This window comes from Urocampus carinirostris, chromosome 20 (genome assembly GCF_059441175.1).
Source record: "Urocampus carinirostris isolate Australia breed hairy pipefish chromosome 20, RoL_Ucar_1.0, whole genome shotgun sequence".
Lineage (NCBI taxonomy): Eukaryota > Metazoa > Chordata > Actinopteri > Syngnathiformes > Syngnathidae > Urocampus > Urocampus carinirostris.
In genome coordinates, this window is record NC_142368.1 from 21,106,621 (window position 1) to 21,132,450 (window position 25,830).

General features: G+C 39.7%; 2 protein-coding genes and 3 non-coding genes across 7 annotated transcripts; 1 reads left to right on the top strand and 4 right to left on the bottom strand.

The window, feature by feature from the left end:
* Positions 1–1,506: 1,506 nt before the first annotated feature.
* rps7 (ribosomal protein S7) lies at positions 1,507–6,645 on the bottom strand. Of its 2 annotated transcripts, none has more exons than XM_088324966.1 (7): positions 6,568–6,645; positions 5,851–5,936; positions 4,770–4,841; positions 4,231–4,374; positions 3,781–3,845; positions 1,964–2,114; positions 1,507–1,621 (listed from the first exon to the last, which is right to left on the bottom strand). In XM_088324966.1, exons 2-7 carry the CDS (start codon positions 5,923–5,925, stop codon positions 1,544–1,546), a joined length of 585 nt encoding a protein of 194 aa, XP_088181092.1. In that variant the 5' UTR covers positions 5,926–5,936; positions 6,568–6,645; the 3' UTR covers positions 1,507–1,543. The 2 variants fall into 2 exon arrangements, with proteins under 2 accessions (XP_088181092.1, XP_088181093.1); XM_088324967.1 differs by lacking the exon at positions 6,568–6,645 and adding an exon at positions 6,503–6,527.
* Positions 1,697–1,915, bottom strand: LOC148346556 (small nucleolar RNA SNORA73 family). The gene has a single exon (XR_015848372.1). It is a non-coding gene; the product is annotated as a small nucleolar RNA SNORA73 family (small nucleolar RNA).
* On the bottom strand, positions 3,527–3,744 carry LOC148346557 (small nucleolar RNA SNORA73 family). Its single transcript, XR_015848373.1, has one exon. It is a non-coding gene; the product is annotated as a small nucleolar RNA SNORA73 family (small nucleolar RNA).
* LOC148346558 (small nucleolar RNA SNORA73 family) lies at positions 3,970–4,188 on the bottom strand. Its single transcript, XR_015848371.1, has one exon. It is a non-coding gene; the product is annotated as a small nucleolar RNA SNORA73 family (small nucleolar RNA).
* Positions 6,646–9,267: 2,622 nt separating the features above from the next.
* e2f6 (E2F transcription factor 6) lies at positions 9,268–24,451 on the top strand. 2 transcript variants are annotated; one of them, XM_088324873.1, is made up of 8 exons: positions 9,268–9,543; positions 14,780–15,076; positions 15,874–15,920; positions 19,025–19,080; positions 19,184–19,367; positions 20,987–21,142; positions 21,210–21,324; positions 23,624–24,451. In XM_088324873.1, the coding sequence occupies exons 1-8, from the start codon at positions 9,427–9,429 to the stop codon at positions 23,792–23,794; spliced, it is 1,143 nt and encodes a 380-aa protein (XP_088180999.1). In that variant the 5' UTR covers positions 9,268–9,426; the 3' UTR covers positions 23,795–24,451. The 2 variants fall into 2 exon arrangements, with proteins under 2 accessions (XP_088180999.1, XP_088180998.1); XM_088324872.1 differs by having other exon boundaries at positions 9,270–9,543; positions 19,025–19,086.
* Positions 24,452–25,830: the final 1,379 nt, after the last annotated feature.

Below are 25,830 nucleotides of genomic sequence, written 5' to 3' on the forward strand. Positions count from 1 at the left end.
GTCAGCTAGCTTTTTAAGCAAGAAATTTGGAATTTTGTCAGGGCCGGCTGAAAATTTGCTGGGAAGTTTTATCAAGTATTTATGAATTAACTCCTTTGAAAGTTCCACAGAATTCAGAACAGCTGAAGTTCTGCTGGGAATGTCGGGTGAAACACCATTGTCACGACCAAAAACACTGGCATACTGATCATTTAATATACGGACATTGTCAGCATTATCTGTAGCAACGGTACCGTCAGATGCCTTCAGGTTGGAAATAGATGCCCTAGAAATTATTTTACGGTTGATGTATGAAAAGAATTTACGAGTATTATTAGCCTCTAAAACTTTATTTTCCTCAGCCACCCTTTCCCGCCTGATGGCCCTCCGCAGTTCCCTTGAAGCATCTTGATAACTTTCCAAGTATGCCAACTGATCCCGTTAATAAAGCTTGTGAATAAACTGCTTTCGCCTATGCAATTCAGCTATATTCCGGTTGACGTGAGGTGTAACAGCAACTGAGGGTACGTATACAGATATCAAAGTGTAAACAACAGATTTAAATATTGCCCACATTTCTTCAATATTCCCACAATTATCAAATAAGAGATACCAGTTGACACTAGACACAAAGTATCTCATTAGCAAAACTTTCTCCAACGTATAATCGTATATAACAGAACATTCCTTTAAATGCAGATTTTTGATAAATGTGTGAAAAAGACGTGTAACTGAAGCCTATTACAGTTCTGTATTCAGTTTAAACATAGTAAAATCGACGTTAAATTACATTTACTAGTCTTCAATAACAAAAGATAATGGCAAGAACGTATTATTGGAATTACGTTCTACGTATTTAACAAACACAACAATTGTGAGACTTGATGTAAAATCCTGCATTACAGTAAAATAGCAGCGCCACCAGGTGGCAGATCAATTTTGAGTTTGGAAACGGGCAGGCAGTGCACCCCATGTGCAACAATTGACAATACATTACTCCTACCCGTCAACCTCTACGTTTTCGCCGTACAAAGTACGTTTATAATGCATTTTAAGACGTGTACAACGTACAAGAAAATCTGTGCGGAAAAACGCTAATTTGTCAACTATGGGTACCATCCGGTATACACCGACCATCACATAACGGCAAATCAATCAAATTAAAGGAGTTTGCCGTGGAAGCCCCTATATCGTTTTTTTGTGTTGTAAACTAAGCGAGCGCGCCTGGGAATTTCCCATCATGCATCATTCTAAAAAAAAAAAAAATATATATATATATATGGTGTTAGATTTTGTATTTTGTAATGGAAAATACGACAGTGTACGGACATGGAGCCGTGGAGGTTGACAGGTAATGAGTACTAAGGGTACAAATATTTGGAGTCAGTCTCAGGTTATCGCATAACAAAATGCAGAGTATTGAATGTTCCGAAAAAGTAGTTCAGTCCACAGAAACGTCTCCCCGACTCCAACTTGCAAATATTTAGATACCAGTCAAGACTCAACATGAGCAATAACTACACATCGTTTTTTAACAGAACACAAATTTATTTTGTCGTGTGCATTAGAGCTGATATTCGGGAAATTCAAAAACTACTTCTTTGCCGGTGAGCTTCTTATAGACGCCAGAGAACGTTTCCAACTGAAACACACAAAGCATTGAGTTAATTGAACTCACATTTTAATGAAAATTCAAGATTAGCACAAAAGTGTTTTTCAATGTGCACTGCATGGTTTAGCTCCCCAGTAACAGCCCCATAGAACTCTGGGAAGGTGTAGGAATATGCAGGACGTCCGTCCACACCAACCAATCAGGTCGGGGACAGAACTTATTGTATGACGTTGTGGAACGGGAATATACGTCTTAGCACGAGGCTACGCTCCCATTCGCCACCAGGACAGAGCCAGGAGAGAACTCTCTGGATGTCCACGTCATATTGCAGCTGGGCAATAGTTATGCTTAAACTGCAAATACTGTACATACTTTGTGTTCCACGTTGTTCTGCTGCGCCTTGTCCAGTTGGACCTTGATGAGCCGGCTTGCGTCCAGTTTAATGCGGATCCTTTTGCCCACGATCTCGCTGGGGAACACCAAGTCCTCCAGCATGGCATCATGGACTGCTGTCAGCGTGCGGCTGGACAAGACAATTTTAATGAGAAATTGCACAGAAATTACTTTAATCCCAATTCATAGGAATTTATTTTAGCAACGGAATAAAAAGTTTCCTGTTGAGAACTCAAAATGGCCCACCCAAAATATGACCCCTCGCTACCGCAGGTTTCTCTGCTTTGCAGATTGTGAATGGAATGGTCTTTGTTTTCATTGATAAACAGAGCATTGTGGTCGAGGAGAGCACATAGCAAATGCGATTACAGGGCAGACTCAGTGTGTTTACTGGGTGGGCGTGACCAAGAGACTGGCGTATGCCGTCAGTCAAAATGCCAGAATGGGCGGGCGCACAATTCAATGTCTCTGAATTAGGACTGCACAGTTTGAGAAAAGACTAATTGGATTTTCCAAACCAGTGTTGCAATTTTAAATAGGTGGATTTTCTGTGCTAGTTTTGTAATTTTCCTCAAAGTATTTAACACTGGGATGCATGACCTACCCGTAAATACGGTCTTCCACAAGTGTAGTCAGTAATTAGTGTAAAAAAAAAAAAATGGTACTAGAGGCATCATGTTATACACACATTTTATGAGGAAAACCCGGAAAGTCAACTGTATTTAATATTTGACGATTTTGAAGGACAACCTATGCGGTCCTTTATTACTTATCCACTTATGCAGTCACGCGTTAATACTAGTGACAGAGCCATCAGACTGTTGATAAGCAAAGACGTGTTTTATCTAGAGGATGTTTCCGTTTAAAAGAGACTAATCGTCCAGATTCTCCGAATGGTTCAACAGCATTCAATTTACTTTGGGTACGTAATGGATTGAGATTTTACAGCGCCCGCTTTTGGGGAGTTTTGTTAGGGTTGCTGTCTATAACTCTTTGAAAAACCTGAGTTGTCACACAATCACATTGCATTGATTTCGGTTAATCGTGCAGCACTACTCTGAATCAAAACAGATATTGTGGTGACCGCTAGCCTAAAGCACATTAAAAATGAATCTATCAAATCAGCCTCTGAGAAAAGTCAGAAAAAATGCAAATAAATGGCCATCACCAGTGGGTGCTCCATGCATTATTATCTGGTTGGTGAAGCAACAGTGAGGCCTCCAATTTTGTATAACAAGACTATTCGATGTGCTGTGTTATTTGTAGATCAGTAGTTATTTTGTTATAGTCGTGTATGCACATACTGCAATTACATCTCGTTAAGTTTGACCATTGAGGCTTGTATGAAGGTGCGACGCTACTTTGTTATAATCCAAGGATCGCTGTACCTGCAACCATGTATCTGATTTAAGGCCAACATTAATCATTTAAACATTGGACTATAAAAAACAAGATACAATTTGTTAACAGGAATTATCATAGACATCGAGGCAAATTTAAAACAAACCATAAATCACATTTATAATTTTTTTTCTCTTGAATCAATGTCCTCTGCATGGTTTATCTCTCCAGTCTTGGCCCCTAAGGACTATAGGAAGGTGTAGGAATATGCAGGACGTCTGTCCGCACAGACCATTAGGTCTGGGACAGAACTTAATGTTTGACGTTGTGGAACGGGAATATACGTCTTGGCACGAGGCTACGCTCCCATCCGCCACCAGGACAGAGCCAGGAGCAAGCTCACTGGATACCCACGTCGGCAATGTTTTAAGCCGCACAAAAATATATCCACATACCTCCTGGGTCGCTTCTGCTTATTCTTGATGCGGCTTTTCCTGGTGGGTTTTGCCAGGATTCGCCTCTGAAAATCCCAATGCAATCAATTGTCAGTCGCAAGGATCACTGATATCTTTGAAATTTTCACAAATATGTTTTATAATAACCCTCTTTTAATTTGCACCCATTCAAATAAATGACTCATGTGAGTTTGTGCACTGCATGGTTTAGCTCCTTGGTCACAGTCTCAAGGACTCCAAGAAGTTGTAGGAATATACAGGACGTTCGTCCGCACCAACCATCAGGTTGGGGACAGAACTTTTTTTTTTCGACGTTGTGGAACGGGAATGTACGTCATAGCACAAGACTACGCTCCCATACGCCACCAGGACGGAGCCAGGAGAGAACTCTCTGGATGCCCACGTCGGATACACAAAATGAAAACTTTAGATTAAGCAATGTTTGCAAACCTGAGCAATGAAGACAACGTGCTTCCCGCTGAACTTCTTTTCCAACTCCCTAACAAGGCGCACCTGAATTTTTTGGAAGGACTTCAACTGAGGAACAGGTACAAAAATAATGATGGCTTTCTTGCCGCCAGAAACCTCAATCTCCTGTTGAATCAGTAACAAAGATGTTTAGAAACACAAATTCAAAAGTTGCATTAGCATATTATCTTAATGGGAATGTGCACAGCATGGTTTAGCTCCCCGGTAATGGTCCAAAATGGACTGGGAAGGTGTGGGAATATGCAGAATGGTCGACCGCACAGATTATCAGATCGGGGACCTAACACTTTGTACAACGACGTGGAACGAGAATACACGTTTTAGCACACGGTAGATTACATGCATGGAAAACATTAATCACGGACTATATAATTAATTGTAATATTCGCCCTACATCTAAAAGCGATCTGCAGTTAACAAGATCATCAAATCTGGTGGAGGATGTATTCCTAAATCAAACAAATCTGTAGTTAAACCTTTAAAACGCTTGCCCCCTTCACCTTTGCTGCACCGATGTTGAGTTCCCTCAGTTGAGCTTTGAGATCGGAGTTCATCTCCAGCTCGAGCAGGGCCTACAGGGACAAAAGATATTCCTAAATGCAAGTCAGTTGTGAGCACTAAACAAAGAACGTGGCATCTTAACCGCTCTGAACAATAAAGAATTGAGTTACAAAATACAAGAATGGCAAAGGAAAAGTCCATATTACATATTGGAGAGGGAAGCAAGGTAGTGGGCTTCTGGTAGATTGACCCATCTGGCTCGCTCAATAATAAAGCCACGTTGGGTACTACAATACAACACTCAAGCATAAAAATATGCCAGGACTTATAGGTGAGAAGGCTGTGGAAATAATACTGTGTGTATTATGCACAACCTCAATAATAAAAATGCAATCTTTATTTTCTCCGGTACCATAAACTTGTGATAAAGATAATCTAATGCGCACAATATACACTCAAATACAGTACTCCTGCCTGTGCGTCCTTTCACTGAGCAGAGTTCAAATTAACTACTCCAAACACCTAATTCCCTCTGGAAAATCTCACAATTTAATTTTAGTTTGATCACATTAGCCCGATTTTGCTAACCTGCATTGGCTCCCTGTTATCTTAAGATGTGATTTTTATGTTGGTATTATATAAATGAAGCATGGACTTGCCTCCCTCATATCTTTCAGATATACAGGGATCAGAATGGAGATTTTCATTTTCAGCTGAAATAGCCAGGGTCCAGGAATAAAGCATGGCGGAGAAACCCCCATTTTCCTCATCTTGTGGTTTTAGAGTTTTTCCCTTGCCCTCATCCAAGTTTAAAAATAAGGGAATGGTGTAATAATAGTCTGTGATTTGCAATATTCTGTTGTCTTTGCAGCCCTTTGAGACGCAGTGATAAAGGGCTATACAAATAAACATGACTTGACAATACCTTCATTCCCACATCAAAACATTTTTAATGGGTATGCGTGTGTAAAAATGTAACTCAGATTAAAGAGTGATAATTACTCAAGGGTTGCTTGAAATTATTATTTTAGTCCAGTCTCATTTAAATATACATCTTTTATTACAGAGCATAAGACTTACCTGGGATATCCCCGACTCAAACTCATCTGGTTTTTCGCCATTTGGCTTCACTATCTTTGCACTTGTGCTGAACATGGCCGCTGTCTCTGCAAAATTACAATTTGACCACGTTTTGGATTAGACATGAAACGACATCAAATGTTAGTTGCATACATTCAGTTCATAATGACGGCTACAAATATGAACGTGTGGATTCGGTTAAATGTTTTATGTGTAGCCCTTTTTTATAAGTCTTTGATCAGTGTAGCCCTTTGTGATCAAGGGCTATACAGATAATCACGACTTGACCTTTTGCCAATTAAAACATTAAAGGAAAAAATATAGGATCAACAAAAATTGGTCAGTGGGCAAGATGCTATGCTAAAAGGTTAGCAGAAACCTAAAACTAGAGGCAAATTAGCAAAAATAATAAAAACAAAAAGGCGGATAGTGCGAAATGATAGAAGCACAATTGCGAAATTTTCGGCAAAGTCTGAAACAGTGCCATACGAACACATGTACGGCCTGATTGTAGACTCCCATCGCAACTAGCATTCACCCAAGCTTCTTCACCACGAGTTGTTTGGCCGTTTAAAACGGCCATCCGACACCAGGAAACACAAAATCTAAGCCATCAAACACCTCTAACTATATACAGTACCAAAATGGTTACCTTAAAGCGTGTATGCATCTATTTTAGAGCAAAAACTTCAACCGAGTCATTGAGTCACGACTTACCTCAGTCAACGACGGCCAAGGAAGAGGCCGGAGCATCGCGAGAGTTCAATAAGAGGAAAGGAATGAAGGTAGGTTATAACGAGAGATATGTTTGTCTCTCGCGAGACTTTTGCGTGACGCGATTCCACAAACGGAAATGAGACTTTTTTTTTTTGCGCTTCTACAATAATCTAATTCGACTTTTTTGTTCGCAGGTATATGGTAGTGACAATAGAATGCCTTTTGGGCACTCATTAAAGAAAAATAAAATATGTGAAGTAAAATTAAATTGAAGAATCACAAATGGCTGTCTAGAAGTCCATAGTAAACCGCAATTGCATGCTTCTGAGCAGAAATACAAATACTTGATTTAATTGTTTTGTTTTTGTTCATTATTTTATCATTGACTTCTTTATAAAAAATACATGAAAATAAATAACCAAATACTGTACATGTATAGAAAAAAACACTTTGAGAATTGCAAGATTGTCCTTCATTGAAAATAAATGCAGGTTGTGTACAACGCATCCGGAAAATATTTACATCGCTTCACTTTTTTGTTTGTAAATTTTTCATTTTTAGTTACAGCCTTGTTCCAAGGTGAATGGATATTTCTGCAAGATTATGCATTCAACATCCCATAATGGCAACGTCAATTTTGGGGTGGGATTTTAAAAAAATGTATTAGAGGAATTAACAGAAAAAATAAAATCAAAAAACCACATGTAAATAAGTATTCAAAGCCTTTGCTCAATATTGGATTTTGTTGATGCACCTTTGGTGGCAACTAGTCTTTTTTTTAATATGATGCCACGGGCACCAATATCCTTGGGCAGTTTTGCCCATTCCCATTTGCAACACCTCTCAAGCCCAATCGAATTGCATGGGAAGCATAATTTGGATGGGAAGCACAGACATTTACAGATCTCTCTGAAGCTGATGTTCAATCTGATTTCAGCCAAATCCCTGACTGGGTCATTCAAGATCTGTCTGAGCCCAGAAAATCATCCCTTGCTTTCTGCCCAGTCCAGAGGACATTGGTTGCAGCATTATAAAGGACTCCTCTCACACAGCCCACCACTTCTGTCAGCCGTTATAAGTCCCTTTAAACAAGGACAAACAAGTTCGCAGGCAGTTTTTCTCTTAACAAGGACGCAAACTGTGAAAATATATATTTGACAACTTATCTGGAAATTTTCGTTACTAATAAATGTTATTGCAGTTCTTTTTATTGCACTATTGTTAGGGTGGACTGTTCTTCCATTGCAATCATTATAACTTAGGCCAGTCTTTACGCACTATATTGTAAATATTTTTGCCTATTTCTCCTGAAAGCCTTTTACACAATAAATAATTTCTACCCTAAAAAAAATAAAATAAAAACAATGTAATGTGATGCTCATTATTTCAGAAGAAGATAGTTTCTCCCCAGTATCAGTATTGTCACATGCCATGGCCTGTCAATCCTGAAGTCTGGCTCATCTTTGAAGACAGGATGGCAACATCGACCAGATGATGAAGGTGCTGTATCTGAGTCAGATCAGGGGCCTTATTCTGCCACTGGAAACGATGGTAAGCTGTACTATCTGTTTCGTTTGAGGGAGCAAAGTACATGTACAGTATTTGGTTATTTATTTTCATGTATTTTCTATAAAGAAGTCAATGAGAAAATAATTAACAAAAACAAAACAAAAAAACAGCCTGGATATACTTGCCCAAGACACACAACAGGAGGTGGTGCTCTGATGACCCTGACGGTTAATGGGTCTGTGAACCGTGTGAATATCTCTTTTATCTCATTTCTATTAGGTTTTTTACAGATTTATCCTTGAGTGCCACGCCTAATCCCCCTGTAAACAATGTTCACATTGTTGTTATAAATAAATGACAATTAAGACACTATATCAGGGGTCAGGAACCTTTTTGACCCAAAGAGCTATAAAAGCAAAAAATGTTTTAAAAAGAAATTGAGAGAGCCACATCATATATTTTCAAACAAAATTGAAAAAACTGCCAAACACGCTCTCTAGACAAAAGCTAACTCTTCAGCACATTTTATTTTACTGTGTGTAATTTGATGACTTAATCAAATGTATGAAATGATAATAATGCCAAATTCTGTGTCCCAAATCAATGTAAATATGCCATTTACAATTTGTCTTCCACCTTCAGTTAAGAGCGTTGAGGCATTTTTCCATGAAATTTGTCCTTAATAACGGTTTCAAAACAATGTGCATGCAAAGTTCTTTTGTAAAAATGTCACAAATTACTGCAAACGATAAGCGTATCTTCATATTCACTTTCGGTGTAGACTGCACTGAGCGAGAGAGAGAGAAGGAAGTGCCTTGCGCTGTGTGCAGGGATCCGCCCACCTGTACTGCTCACCCAATCAAAGTCGTTTGCCAGCGTTTTTATTTATTAGTTTAATGGTTTCTTATCGAACTTCTGCATTAAGTTGCTCCGGCTTTATATGGACCAAAATCGGGATGAAATCACTTGACTATGGAACGCCACAGAGAGATATGCAATAGTTACATTCTATTTCAAGCCACATGTACTCATGAAAAGAGCCATATATGGCTCCCGAGCCATAGGTTTCCTACCCCTGCACTACAGTATATGCTAAATTGGGACCGTCAAAGCAGCTGAGGTTGTTTTGGGTACCATTCTTAAGCAATGTACACACACTCCTGTAGAGGGAGCCATATTAAAAACAAACTAAGGAAAAAAAGCATGCCTCTCTATTGTTATACTTCCGCGTTGACGAAACGCTTTTTCCGGTTAGCAAAAAAGAAGAGCGTTGAGACGAAAACGTAGAAAACTAAGCGTTGCCTTTATCTACCACTTCAGCTGACCTTGGGCGAGTTCGGACGCTCAAATATGGTCAAGTGTGTTGTTTCTGGGTGTCCGAACCGCCTTCTTAGCAACAACCGGGGCGTCTTGACCGAACCTTCCAAGAGGTTCTTCCCGTTCCCCAAGGACCCGGCGCGAGTAAAGGTATATACACATGTGACTGCAACCCATAACAAAAGCAGGGAGAATATTTTGGAAACCGTTTGAATAATTTTAAACGTTCCCTCTTTTTATCTCCTGCTAACTTTAGCTTGTAGCCAATTCGTATTGTGTTGTTAGCATCTTCGCTAACATTGACTAGACTTCTCAGGCCAGAATATCTACTTCATATTTTTGTCTACATTTATATACACATTACAACAAGACTGCACAGTGAACCGTTGTTGGGGTTATTTCCAAAAGAGAGTCAGTGATAGTCGAAATCCATGAGATAGAAACCTTTATTTTGCAGGTACAACACATTCCAGGGAACGACATCAATCCGTTCCGAGGTTAGGATTACGAAGTGAACTAAATGTATAATGTGGGGTAGACACCTATACTAATTATCTTATGCCTTCCAAACCAGGGGCGATTTTAGGTTCAGAGCTTTTGGGGTGCTGATCACCCAGGCCGTCTGACTGGTAATTTTTTTTTTTTGCATTTCACTTAAACTGATATATGATCAACCAGGAGTGTCACTTCCCATTTTCTGAACATAACATGCAGAGACAATATCACTACGCCATGCCCAGTATTTACTCATTTATTTTTAATAGAGCATGCATTGTTGACTGGTGTGAGACAGGTGTGTGTGATGTCACCATGGCTGTTTAATGTGTACATGGATGGCGTGGTGAGAGGTGAATGCAAGAGTATTTGGCAGAGGTGTAGAGATAATGGATAACAGTGGAACGGTGTGGCAGGTAAGTCAGTTGTTGTTTGCTAGTGGCTGATTCTGAGGAAACATTGAGAAGGTTGGTAATGGAGTTTGGAAGAGTGTGTGATAGGTGTAAGTTACAGTATGTATGAATGTCGGGAAGAGTAAGGTGATGGAGTGGGCATGGCGTTAGAAATAAGGTTGCATGGACAGGTGCTGGAGTGCGAGGTATTGCACAGAGTGAATCAAGGAAGCGAGGTTTTGGGTGCTCTGAGGAGAGTGATGAGCAACAAGAGTATGAGTATGGAGGTTAATAGGGGACTGTATGAGAGTGTGATTTTGCCGACTGTGTTGTATGGTGCAGAGACTTGGAGCCTGAACGCAGATTTGAGAAGAAAATTAAATGTTTTTGAGATGATGTGTTTGAAGAGTATGTTGGGAGTGACAAGATTGGATAGATTGAGAAATGAAATTGTGAGAGACAGAACTGGATTAGTAGTTTAGGGGCGGCTGTGGCCCAAGAGGTAGAGCGCTCGTCTTTTGATCAAGAGATCTCAGTTCGAATCCCGGCTCCTCCGTCTTACATGTCGAAGTGTCCTTGGATAAGACACTGAACCCCTAATACCCCCAATAAGCAGGCACGGTCGCTATTGGGAAATGTGAAGCACAATGTAAAGCGCTTTGGGAAGTCTTGACTTGAAAAGCGCTATAGAAATGCAGATCATTTCATAGTGGAACTGAGCAAGCGTGTGGATAAGAGAGTACTCTGTTGGTTTGGACACATGGAGAGGACGGATGAGGAGCGAATGTTGAAGAGGATCTACAGAGCAGAAGTAAATGGAAGTAGACCAAGAGGAAGGCCCCAATTGACGTGGATGGATGGTGTTATGAGTGCAATGCAGGAAAGAGGTCTAAATCTAGTGCAAGCTAGAGCTCTTGTTGGTGATAGGAATGAGTTGAGAGGTGTTGTAAAAGGATAGTGGGATGTCTAAACGCGTTCTAAGGACGGGCAGGGCACCTGTATGATGCGGCAGAGGTAAAACAGTGAAAGCTGTCGGGCCCTGCTGTTGAACCAAAGAGTGTCGTGTCACCCTGACACGAGTGACATGGCCGCTTTCTTGTGTCCTGTTTCATCTGGAGGGTGCTTAACTTGTTTGGGTGGTTGAGCATTTGGGTGGGCCATGGTCAATGTTCCCTCTAATTTTCCACGGGTCTGAGCGTTCACACAAAGTCGGTGAACAACGCTTGAAACAACAGTGAGCCACCATAATCCCAAGTGTGGCAAGATAATTAATTATCAAACATGTCCAAATCTTGACATCAAGTTACATTTTGCTGAGTTTCCGGCAATGCAAAATTATTTTTCCCTTTTGAATGAATTGACTCATGTACTATTGCAAAGGTTGTACGGCCTACAAACGTCGTTTGTTCTTGCAATTCTTTCACAAGATATCCATTTCTTTTTACTTCCTGACATATTTTGTCGCATAATATTAACATTTTTGGGGGTTTATTTAGTCGGTTGTAAGATACAGAACTGTACTTAATCACATTTTTTAGTGGAAGTACAATGTTGGCAACAAGATTCACTTGATATAATTGGAAATTATTTGAATGCAACACAAACGTTTTCTTCTTTTTTCTGTGTTTTTTTTTTCTACTTTTTTTTTAAAAATTCCTTTAAAAAATGTGTTTATTTTTTCCGAGCTGTTACTTTTTTTCTTTTTGTTCTCTATTTACTTTTTTCCTATAGTTCTTTCTTTTCTTTTTCTCTGTTTTTTTTTTTCAAAAATTTTCCTTCTTTTTTTTCTCTTCCTTTTGTTTCTTCTCAGCTTTTCACTACTTTTTCATTTTGGTATTTTTTTCTTTTTTGTTCTATTCCCCCTTCCTTTAAGTCAATTTGTGCATAATTTTACTTAATATTTGGTCATGTTGGGATTAAAGAAGCAAAAACAACCTGAAGAGCCGTTTAGGACCCGAAAGAGCCGGTTCCTTTTTAGTGAGCCGAGCCGAAGAAGCCGGTTCCCGTCATACTCTACTAACTTTACTCAACTTCGTTCGACTTCAAAATACCGCATTTAGGACACAACGTCAGGGGAACACGTGTATTTTTACCTTCATGCGCTGTAACTTTGACTTAAGTCGCTTCTTAATAAGTAATTTTGAGCCCTCATTTTTGTGCGCTGGCTAGATTTTCTTGTGCGCTGAGAAAGTGCGAGCAGTGCGCAATTGCGCACGCGCGCAGCTTAGAGAGAACACTGGCCATGGTCCGAACATTTTTGTATGTGTTTTTTGCTACTTTTCCCCTTTTTTCTTTTTTTCTTTTTTATATGTGTTTGTTTTTCTGTCGGTCACCCCTCTCGAGGGATATGACCAGGGTAGGTAGGTATATAGATGGATAGATGGATAGATTGATAGTTAGATAGATAGAGTATTCATGCACATACACGAAAGAGGACTAAAGCGTTGCTAAGAAACAAATGCACCGAACCATTTCAAGGCAGTAGAACATTTTCTATGCTGTGTTGTTTACATCTTTTGTAAAAAAAATTTTAGTTTGTATCTCGTGTTGCAGCATGACCGGCTAAATGATGGTCATGCTTTTAAACTGATGCTCCATTGTTTATTTTAAAACCATTTTCATGACATGCACCATTAATATAGGTAAAAGATGTGAGAAAGAAAATTAAAATACATAGTGATACTTCTTTTTTGTTTGTTAATTCATCTTTTACAATGTTTTAGGTTTTACACAATAAAACAAAATTTCTGTTGAAGGACTTCTCTTACAGCCGATATAGAATCGGAAACACATGCCTTCCGCAAGACGCATTCAAAATAAAAGCACATTTTTTAATTCTAAATGAATAAAATAACGGCCTGGCTTCAAGGAGTATAATTAAATAAACAAGTTTACAGCAAAAAAATTTCAGTAACGTAAAGGTAAGTTATAAATGATTTTTATCATATTTAAGCCTATCCTGCCCTTTATTAAAGAAAAGCGAGTTTTAAAAATGGCAATTTTGGGGGTGCATGGGTTTAGTTGGTTTGCTTGAGCACCCCCAAAAACAGGCTGGTTACGCGCATGTCACTAACCCCCAGTACTGAGATAAAAAGAATGGTATGAAGTAAGGATCGAACAATATGAGTTTTACAGAGCCGATGCCGATTATTAGTATTAAGAGGAGGTAGATAACTGACATTTGGAGCCGAAATCCAATAAAACCAGGGTCTCAGTCACAATTGTGCCCTGGTAACAGCAATCAGTGAACAACTGTGTACAATAAATATGCATTGTAATAAAGCTATTATAGCACATGGCTTATATAGTATGCTATACAGTGCCTACTTTTGTACTACTAGTCGTGGTCGTGTACATGGGCATAACCAGCCTGTTTTTGGGCGGCTCAAGCACCCCCAAATTCAACCTAAGCACCCCCAAACTTATATATATTTAAAAAAACACTTTTCCCTAATATGGGACAGGATACGCTTAAATGTGATTAAAAAGCTTGATAAATAATAAAAAAAGGAGATCACTGCAAGCCTTAGACTGATAGCAGGCATATACAGACGCTGCCCTACTTACGAAAGAGATTGAATTCGTTCGTAAGTTGCTTCAGTGTTATATTTTGTATGGTTAACGCTTGTATAAGTAACCTTTGTTGTTTTGTACTAAAAAAAAGTCATAAAATGATATGCTCTATAAATATAAATAAATTAAGTTTAATTTACCTTTGAGAGATTAGCTTCAACGGTTAGGGGACTTCCTCCTCCGTGTTAAAAAGTGGCCGAAAAAAGGTGATCCAACCATTTTCTCAACTGCATCAAGCTTCCATTTTTCACTTTCATTTCAAATGAAACTGCTCGCCTCTTCTTTACACTCGACACCATCCATATAGATTGAATGCACAAGATATTAAACAATAAAAATGTCAAAGTTCTTCGCGCTGGAGATACAGCATAGAATGTTTACCAACAAAATAGGAAGAGGAAGCGGATTTGTTCTTCGAGGTGGATGCTGGGTGACCTCTTATAGTGCCACCACACGCCGGTAGCGGCGTAAAGAAGCACTACAGTAATATCCTGTTCTCGGAAAAAGGTGCACACAATACAGAATCTAACTTACAGCAATGTCCGGATATTTTTTCGACATCTCAAATTTTTTTCCGTATCTACCGTTTTACGAAAGTCGAATGGTTGTGAGTAGTGCAGCGTCTGTACAGTAGAACACAATTCAAATCAGTGAAATTACAAAACCATGAAAAGTGAACCACATTATAGCACGGGTTCACTGTGCATAAAATAAGTTTTGTATTTCAAGGCAACACTCAAAAGTGGACCCTTCCACTTGTTAATCTTATTCGCCAAAAAAAAGAAACACCCCCAAAATTGGTCATTTTTATTAACAATAACCTAAAAAAATTCATTTTGTTTTAAACCCCAAATTCTGGGGCCATTTAAAAGGGAGCGAGAAAAAAATAAAATGTCAACAGCAACCCTCTACTTGGCGACGTTTAGGTATGGCAGGCTGCACTGCGGGAAACGGAAAAGCAGGATTCGCTGGAGACGCAGTACATCTGCGAGGATCACTTCCTGCCGGAAGACATCGCCACAGGCAGTGTCAGCAGTGACGCAATCCCTATCATGTCCCCCTATTTGGACGGACCATTAGGGGCCAGCGGCACCTGGGGTGCCGAGTCGTCTGAGGACGACGACCAGTGGGACACTGCCGGAGGTGGCGACGATGAGGAAGAGATGGAGGAAGATGGGAGCGGAGCTCTTGTGCAACCCCCTTCACCACCACCTCCACAGCAGGTCATTTGCTAAAAGGGGACTGTATTTCCCAAACTTGGTTGATCTTTGCTTTGGAAAAATGTGACAGTGGGCATCGTTAGAAATGAAATGCACAAAAATGCCTTACAATCAAATAACATTTAATTGAATTGGATTTTCTTTATTGTTATTGATAACAGCATAGTGAAACATTGTATGCAACAAGATTAGACATGGCATTCCAAAGTTAACATGTAATAAGAACTTCCAAGAGAATAGGCAATAATAATAATAATATTTACAACGTAGTGCTTAAGAGACTGGCCTAAGTTAATATAATGGTTCAATTTTAAAAAGGTGCATCAAAACAATAGCATTTTGAAGGAATTTATTTTATTTCACTACCAATATCTCATATCAGTATTGCAGCATTTTCTGAGATAAATATCAGTACAGTATTAGACTAAAAGTGGTAGTTCTGTATTGCAATTTTCTGATAACAAAATTATTTTCATACAATCGTAGTTATTTTTAGTTATCTATAAATATTGTATTTCTCAGATTAGCGCACCTAAAAAACCCAAATTTCCGAGGCGGCAACCCCTGCACGTCCTTTGTTTCCACACACAGTAGATAGGAATCAGACAAGGGGGGGCAGGAAGCTGTCCATGAGTATTTGAAACTTTCCCCAATGCAAATCAGAATTCTGTCCCAAACCTAATACCTAACAATTTAATTGAGAATGTGCTCAAATTAGTGGGATGGATTTTCAATGTTTTTTGTACACAAAATAGTCTTGGTTACACCAAAATTCACATTTGAACTCCTCTGTCTTTCAGACTGTATTTGAAACTGTGACAGTTCTTCCTGCAATGAAAACATTAAGGTGAGTGTTTTCAAAATTAGGTGTTAGAAGCAGTTAAAAAAATAATTGTTTTAATTTTATATATATCTCATTTTCTCATTAGCTACACCGCTTATCCTCAGTAGGGTCGCGGGGGTCCTGGAGCCCATCCCAGTAATCATCGGGCAGTGGGCAGGTTGCCAACCAATCGCAGGGCACACAGGGACAGACAAATCACTCGTTCATTCACACCTAGGGAAAATTTGGACCGGCCAATTCACCTGAAAATGTATGTTTTTGGAATGTGGGAGGAAACTGGAGTGCCCGGAGGAAACCCACGCAAGCACGGGGAGAACATACAAACTCCGCACAGGAAGTCTGGAGCTGGATTTGAACCCAAGTCAATGACTTCCCAAAGCGCTTTACAATGTGCTCTACATTTCCCAATAGCGGCCTTGCAGCCATGTAAGACGCTAACCTGCTTATTGGGGGTATTAGGGGTTCAGTGTCTTACCCAAGGACACTTCGACATGTAACACGGACAAGCCGGGATTCTAACTTGGATCCCTTGATCCCAAGACCAGCGCTCTACCTCCTGAGCTACTGCCGCCCCTATATATATATATATATATATATATATATATATATATATATATATATATATACAGTGGAACCTTGTTTCCCGACCATAATCCGTTCCAGAACCCTGTTCGAAAACCGATTTGGTCGATCACCGAAAATCGTTATTCCCATTAAAAGTAATGTAAAATCGTTTTAATCCGTTCCAACACCCTCAATGTTTAACATGAACGTAAACATGAAGCTAACCCAGGCTAGTCGTACGTTAGCATTAGCGTAATTTTCCGTACGAAAGATTACGCTAACATGAAAGTGTAAAAATAAAAAAAGGATTATGAATAGGATTTCTTACCTTTGTGGTGGACGGTGGGGAGAGAAAAATCCTCTAAAGTTTTTCAACCTCTTCCAAAACTTGCGGCAGTTGCTTGCTTATAGCGCTAACTTCCTTAGCCGCATCACTCGATTTCACAGCCTCCTTATTCTTTACTATCGTACTGATAGTAGATTTAGCCATGCTGTATTCACTAGCAAGATCGGAAATTCGTACACCTCTTTCATATTTAACTATTATGTCTTTCTTAAAGGCAATAGTTGGACGAACAACTTGTTTTTTTTCACCTGTCCTGCTTGCACCGACCTTCTTCGGAGGCATAATTAGGGGCTAAAACACCCGTACGCCGCTCAGCTTCGCACCCTAGCGTACCGGCGTTCGAACTCCGATTTTTTGACCGAACAGCAAAGCAAGAATTTCTCGAAATTTTTGGTCCAACACCGATTTGTCCGAATTGAGAGGCGTTCGAAAACCGAGGTTCCACTGTATATATATATATATATATATATATATATATATATATATATATACAGTGTGTATATACTGGACTGTCTCAGAAAATTAGAATATTGTGATAAAGTTCTTTATTTTCTGTAATGCAATTAAAAAAACAAAAATGTCATACATTCTGGATTCATTACACATCAACTGAACTATTTCAAGCCTTTTATTATTTGAATATTGCTGATTTTGGCTTACAGCTGAAAAAAACTCAAAAATCCTATCTCAAAATATTAGAATACTTCCTCAGACCAAGTAAAAAAATAATTTTATAACAGCAAAACTAAATCAAACATTTGAAAATGTCCATTGATGCACTCAGTACTCGGTTGGGAATCCTTTTGCACGGATTACTGCATCAATCCGGCGTGGCATGGAGGCAATCAGCCTGTGGCATTGCTGAGGTGTTATTGATGCCCAGGATGCTTCGATAGCGGCCTTCAGCTCATTTGCATTTGTAGGTCTGGTGTCTTTCATCTTCTTCTTAACTATACCCCACAAATTCTCAATGGGGTTCAGGTCAGGGGAATTAGCAGGCCAATCAAGGACAGTGATGCCATGGTCAGTGCACCAGTTACTGGTGGTTTTGGCACTGTGGGCAGGTGCCAGATCATGCTGGAAAATGAAATCCTCATCTCCATAGAGCTTTTCAGCAGATGGAAGCATGTAGTGCTCTAAAATCTCTTGGTACACAGTTGCATTTACTCTGGACTTGATGAAACACAGTGGACCAACACCAGCAGCTGACATGGCTCCCCAAACCATTGCTGACTGTGGGAACTTCACACTGGATTTCAAGCAACTTGGATTTTGCTCCTCTCCAGCCTTTCTCCAGACTCTGGCGCCTTGACTTCCAAATGAAATGCAAAACTTGCTTTCGTCTGAAAAGAGGACTTTGGACCACTCTGCAACTGTCCAGTGCTTCTTCTCCATAGCCCAAGTCAGACGCTTCTTCCGTTGTCTTGAGTTCAGAAGTGGCTTGACCATGGGAATACGGCTATTGTAGCCCATTTCCCGGACACGTCTGTGAACTGTGGCTTTTGATACCTGGACTCCAGCTTCAGCCCACTGTCTTTGAAGCTCCCCCAAATTCTGGAAGCGGCTCTTCTTCACAATTTTGTTAAGGCTGCGGTCATCTTTCTTGGTTGTGCAGCGTTTCCGGCCACATTTTTCCCTTCCAACAGACTTTTTGTGGATATGCTTTGAAACTGCACTCTGTGAACAGCCTGCTCTTTGAGAAATTTCTTTTTGTGTCTTACCCTCCTGGTGGAGGGTATCAATGATGGTCCTCTGGACAGCAGACAGATCAGCAGTCTTCCCCATACTTGTGATTTAGTTTACTGAACCAAGCTGAGTGTTTTTAAGGCTCAGGAAACCCTCGCAAGGTGTTTCGAGTTAATTAGATGATTCAGGTGATTAGTTGAATAGCCTACTTGTATACTTTTTCATGATATTCTAATATTTTGAGATAGGATTTTTGAGTTTTCTTAAGCTGTAAGCCAAATTCAGCAATATTCAAATAATAAAAGGCTTGAAATAGTTCAGTTGATATGTAATGAATCCAGAATGTATGACATTTTTGTTTTTTTAATTGCATTACAGAAAATAAAGAACTTTATCACAATATTCTAATTTTCTGAGACAGTCCAGTATAATTTTGCTAGTATCCGTAGCCTTAATTTTTCCTTACTTTGTTGCAGTAATTCAGCGAAAATTGTTTTGTTTTGTTTTTCAGTGTGGACCTTCAACCCAAAGAGGAACCTCAGATAGAAGAACCATGCACGACAACCGGTGTTTGTGTGTTGTCTTTTTGCTATCATACTAAAGAAGTCTTTATTTTATCAAGGTATTCATCTTTACCTAACCATACCTGCCTCACCGGTCCTCTTTGCAGATGTTTCCTTGGCTCAACTGACACGGCGCCTTTTGGACCTCCTGCTGGTGTCTCCGGACCGGTGGCTGGACCTCCACCAGGCAGCCAACTGGCTTCAGACAAGCAAGTGCCACCTCTATGAGATAAGCAGTGTGCTAGAGAGCATGAGCGTCATCCAGAGGAAGTCCAAGAGGGTCAAGTGGATGTGAGTCCAAGCTTTGGGAATATAGTAATCCCTCGCTGTATCGTGGTATCCTTTTTGCGTATTTTCTATTTTGCAGATTTTCATTGTGCATTGTGTTCTGCATTCGGATTTTCTAAACAGACGCCCATCCCCTTTTCTGCCGGTGTGTCAATAACGTTGCGGTCCAAGTTGTAAACGTACATAAAAAAATTGGCGAACCTCCATAAAGTACACGCAAATCTTCTTGAATTCCGAGTTTCTCTAAAAATCCTCAAGTTAAAAAAAACACTTATCATCTGAAGTAAAAAAGTGATCGTGTCCTAAAGTCAATAGTGTAGCAAGTAGCAAGATTATCTCTAAATTTGTAATCCGACAGTACAATAGTTATTTGTTTCAAAAATGTTTACAAAGAAAATTACTTATATATTTTATTTGTTCCAAGAAATGTTCTTTTTATTTTTATGCCCTACTATTGTGTTCCAATAAAATCCAGGTGCTGGCGACAAAAGATCATCTAAAGTGCAAAAGTAATGGTGTCCTGAATCAACACAATATAGCGGCAAGGTTATTTTTAAAATTGTTATTTGACAGTACAGAACTTAATGGTGGAAAAGTATGTTTATAAAGTAAAGTGCTTTTATTTTTTGAACAAACGCTTGAGCCTATAAATAGAGATGGTTCTTTGATTTCAATGTATAATAGATGCATGACAAAATAAGTACCGGAATTAAAAAAAAAAAAGACAAATTACCCGACCCAATACTCTTCAAAATAAATATCGGAATTAAAAAGTTAAATTAAGAAAAAATGCACTGGAAAAAAATACTGGAATAAAAAAAGACAAAATACTCGACAAATTCCATGACAAAAGGCAGGCTAAAATAAATCACAGCATAAAAAAAAGTCGATTTACTCAACAAAGTACTCGACAAAATACTGGACAAAAAATAAACAAAATGAATGACAAAATCAATGCCGGAATAAACAAAATACTTATTTTTCTCAACAAAATAAATACTGGAATAAAAAGAAAAACAACAGATCAAAACTCGTTTAAGTACTTGACAAAATACACAACAACAAAAATACAGAAATAAAAAGTGACAAAGTACACGACAAAATAGACAACAACATACATGACAAAATGAATAGCAGAATAAAAAGAAGACGAAATGCAGAACACGACACTGTAAATACTGTAATTAAAAAAGAAAATACAAAATGCACAAGAATATGCACACCGAAATAAATACAGGAATAAAAAGGTAAGGCAAAATACACACAAAAAATACATGACGAAATTGATCCTGAAATAAATGACAACTAAATGAGTTAATTGCATTTACGTCTTATATTTAGGTATTATGTCATTTATGTGTTCATTTATTTAATGGCATATATTTGCTGTCATTAATTTACTCATACGTTTATTCTTACAGATCGCAGGATCTGTCCTCCATATCCTTCTATTGTACAAAGAAAACTTGCTCTCAATTTGTTATTAATGAATATTTTTTAACTCGCCATGCACTGAGGCCGCAAAATAGGAAGTGCAAACTTGCGAGGGATTACAGTAATAATCAATTTATTTTCACAAATTTGATGAAACCTTATATTAAAAATAATTGTGTCCCATTCAGAGGACAGTGTTCAATCGCCTATTACCTTTGGAGGACTGAGGAGAATTTCAAGAAGGAGCTGGAGAATCTGAAACAAGAGGAGAGCACGCTGGACAACCTCATCAAAACCTGCGCACACCAACTCTTCGACATGACAGACAATGAAGAAAACACCAGATATCCTTTGCTCCCAGGAATTAAATTCTCAGTGGAATGGTGGAGTTTCTCTTAACTGATCTTGTACGGTGGCCTACATCACGCATGAGGACGTCAGCCAGGTCGACGCTTTCAAGGAAAAGACGGTTATCGTCATCAAAGCGCCGGAGGAAACCAAGTTGGAAGTGCCGGTGCCCACGCAGGTACAAATGAACGATAAGAATATGAAAAAATAGCTAGTGAAAAAAAATATTTGTTACAATTACTAGTCACCTACCTATCTATCTACTTTGGTAATATCCCTCAAGAGGGGTGACCGACAGCAAGACAAACACATACAATAACAAAGAAAATAAAAAGGGAAAAAAATAGCAAAATACGCACACAAACATTTTTGGACCATGGGCAACCCAAATGCCCAAACACCCAAACAAGTTAGGCACCTAAGTTGGTCATGCTTTCGTCCCTCCAGATGAAACGGGACACAAGAAAGCGGCCATGTCACCCGGGTCAGGGTGACACAACACACTCTTCTGTTCAACAACAGGGCCCGACAGCTTTCACTGGTTTACCCCTGCCGCATCATACAGATGCCTTGCCCATCCCTTAGAACGCGTCCAAACATCCCACTATCCTTTTACAACACCTCTCCACTCATTCCTATCACCAACAAGAGCTCTAGCTTCCACAGTTACTAGTTACTTCATTTAAAAAATAATCTAGGTACCCCCCAGATTTCTGACACCAAAATTAGCACTTTACTCTGTAAGTAACTATCTGGTTAAAAATGACTGAATATATTCGCCTAGAAGCCGACCCCCTTAAACTGCTTTGAAATAGCCACATAAAATAAAAAGGAAAAATGTGTACACCAATCTGTGGAAGCCATGAAGCCTTCATGTTTCTTGAGAGCTTGTAAATGAATACCTAACCCAGACACTCCATATCCATTTTGTCTCTGGGCTTCAAACCACTCAAGGATTTCCTGCTTCGTTTCTTGTTACTGTTAAAGACTTCCTTTTGTTTTTCCTGCAGCCATGGTGTATTGTAGAAATAATTTTACAAAAAAAACACCTAAATTCAGCGCACTTTTACCATAATTTCTGGTTTCACGTTTCCCCCATTGATTTACCTTTTGTTGTTCCTGTATAAGCTGCACATACCTCTCTAACGCTGCTTACCATTTGCTACTGGTGACATACAACCAAATACAGTCATACCTCTTTATACCATCACCTAAAGGTAAATTGGGCTTAGAAAATCCAACCCACTGGTATTAAAACTTAACCTAGCCCGATTCCCTTGTTTGTAAGACCAAAGCAAACCCAAAATTCTATATTTTATTTGTGAGGACTGGGGAGGAAGAGGGCCCGGACTTAAGAAATGACGTCTGACGTGAGGAAGGAGGAAGCCGCAGGGCTTTTAGCCCAACACCAAGGATGAACATTTATTTGGATTTTGTGATTTTGAGTTAAACTTATAGTTTGGTAAGCATTTTCTTTGTCTAAATAATTACTTGAGTGAAAGTATGTGCATGCTGTGTAAATCCTTCATGAGGGGGAAAAAAAGAGTGAAGTGCCAGACCGGCACGACTTAATGATTGACATTTTAAGCCCGAAATTCGGGCCGGGTTCAGGTCGGGCCCAAGCCTAGGATCTTACCTTTAAGATTGCAAATAAATTGCCATTATTGCCCACACCAACTTCAATTACAAAGTAGGGGAGTAACAAGGTAACCCACCTAGTAGTAACGACAGTAGAGTTACAAAGTGTTTTAAATAACGCGTTACAGTTGTTAGGAATTAAATATATTAAAATGTACCATTCACCAAATTGTCCGAATTGGTTATCTGACTCCATTAACCAAACACCACCTAACAATGCGCTCTCGTTTCTTTTGGGGAAAAGATGGACAAGAATAGCCGACATTTTCACACGGGGGCAGATTTATTTTCTTAATAAATGAACTAAGTGAACTCCATCTAATTAGCCGAATTGGTGTCGCTCGAGTCTTCGTCGAGCCTCCTTTTTTCGTTCTCTCCTCTCGATCTTCTCTCTTTTATCCTCTGCCCACACCTTTCTCCCAAGCTGGTGTGTCGGCACATCCCATGGGCGGGCCAGAGAATCCCCACGTGGGCTCCACCTCGTTGCCTTGATGTCTGGACCCCGAGCGTTCCTGCGTCACAGAGGCTCATCTTGCGTCAGGAAGCGCTGATTATCATATCAGCTCTTGTCCCAGTTCCTGCTGTTTACTGTGAACATCATTCTCCACTAGGTTGCAATGACCTGCCCCACAGCCCAGCCAGTGAATATCTTTTGCATTAAATGTAATTTGTATTCGTTGGTACAAAATCCCTTATAATCAAATGTATAAAATCCTTCACAGTACTCATTACTGAGAAAAGTAACTGCGTTCCAGGAACTTGTCGCTTGTACCTCGTTAGTCCCTACGCTGTTGATGAAAACACTCAGGATTCTTATATGTGTTTGATTTGTGGCACAGGACAACATTAAGATGCACCTGAAAGGCGGCAAGGGTCCCATCATGGTAATGACCTGCGACCTCGGGACGGGGGGCGTGGCGGTCAAGGAGGAGATGAGCGGATGCTTCATGACACTGGAGGAAAGCCGCATACAGACACAAACGTTGCACACGCAGAAAACAATCTATTAAAAGATTTTTTTTATTTCTTTGGACGGACTGTTCAGGTATGCTCGACGAGATGCCCCAACTTTTGATGTATTTGTTAATAAAATGTTCACTATTGTTAAAAAAAGGCTTTAAGGAGAGACATTATCGGAGGTTTGTGTTTGTGGCTTAATAAGCACTGACAGAAATGGGATTTTTGAGTGCGAAATGTTGTTTACTGCCAGCCACAAAAGGAATGCTGAAAACGTAACCAAAGCCTTCAACATATATCACGGATCGCTTCACCGCCTGCGGTGTGTAAAGTACAGCCTGGCTATGCCCATCCCTTTTCAGGCCATTTTTTGGGGGGTGGGGTTTGCTCCTCCTCAAGAAAGAGTTGGTACTGGTTTCCATGTTTACCAGTAGCAGGAAAGCCTCCTGATCGGACTCGGATACAGCATCTTCATCTGGTGGCCTTGTTTTTTTTGGTGTATAGCGGCTCTCCCGAGATGACGAGTAGCGGCATGTGACAATACTGATACTAGATCCTAAATCACTGGGGGAAAACTCTTTCTTAGGGAGTGCTGTCCGGAAGTTGAAACTTTGTTACTCTCTGCTACCATCTGATGGTTTAAAGCCATGATCGCAGCCTCAGTAAGCTCATTCTTCCAATGCTAATAAACTCCTCTTTTTTCATCTTTTTTTATGGGTTTGTTTTGTTGATCGGACTGTATTTGAAACGGGCCTTTTCTTTTACCATTTTCAAGCTACACTTAAAAAAACCCAGGGCCAAACCTGAAATCACTTCACCCCTCAGCTCCCCCGTTCCTTCTTCCCAATGTGTTGCGTATCCCTGAACAGCGTTGCTAAAACTAAGATAAAAGACATATATTGAAACATATTTACAAAGAGTCTTTGTTAACACATAATAAAGTATTTTGCTTTCAACATATTAAGGACATCCCAAACGACACATCCCACAATTAAATATAATTTAAGTTTTAAATAAATTTTAAAGATTTTCAAAATGACTTTGTAAAAATAATAAAAAAAAAAACATTTGTTGAATATTTCAGCAAACATTTGGTAAACGATACAACCACTGGTATTTGACGGTTGATGGATCCCTTAATCGCCAGGGTTGTCCGGGCACTACTTCCTGTGGTGTGTCTTGTACAGCCTGGCTGCGCACATCTTCGTTGAAAAATAAGGGCATCTTTACATGTTGTCCGGATTTATATGTACAATACAGTCTGAGAGTATTGTCAGTCGTTCACGAATCCCTTAACCGCCTGGTTTGCCGCTCCGCTTCCTGATGTGTATCTCAGGCAAATTTTGACTGGCATTGCCCACCTCACTCCAGTTGTCTTTTTTTTTAGTAGGGGTTTGTTGCCCCACATGAAATGGATAGTAATGGTTTCCATGGTTACCAGTTGCAGGGGAAGCCTCCTGATCTTACTCAGACACAGCACCTTCATCCTCTGGTTGCTGTTGTTGTCAAGTGTCCGTCCCCACTTCAGTAAAAAGTTTTTTCTCCCACAATGATTATAAAAAGGGGGCAGCGCGGTGGTAAGCGCGTGTGTGGCACAGTTCTGAGGTCATGGGATCAAATCTTCCTGTGTGGAGTTTGCATTTTCTCCCCGTGCTTGCGTGGGTTTACTCCGGGCACAACAGTATTCTCCCACATTCCAAAAACATGCATGTTAGGTTTATTGGCCGGTCCAAATTGTCCCTCGGTGTGAATGAGCGAGTGTTGTCGTCTTTCTCTGTGTGCCCTGTGACTGGCTGGCAACCAGTTCAGGGTGTCCCCCGTCCACTACCCGAAAATAGCTGGGATGGGCTCCAGCACCCCGACGACCCGACTGAGGATAAGCAATGCAGATAATGGATGATTATAAAGGGGGTCAAAAGCTTGATTCTGTTCCACCCACATAGAACAAAAAAATATATATTTAATTTTTTTTTGCATACAAAAATTGTTATATGGACGTACACATTTGAAATGATCAAAAAATGTATATAATATGGGGAAAACGTATAAGTTGACAGGTATGTTATTGTAAAGCGCAACCTTTTGGTGA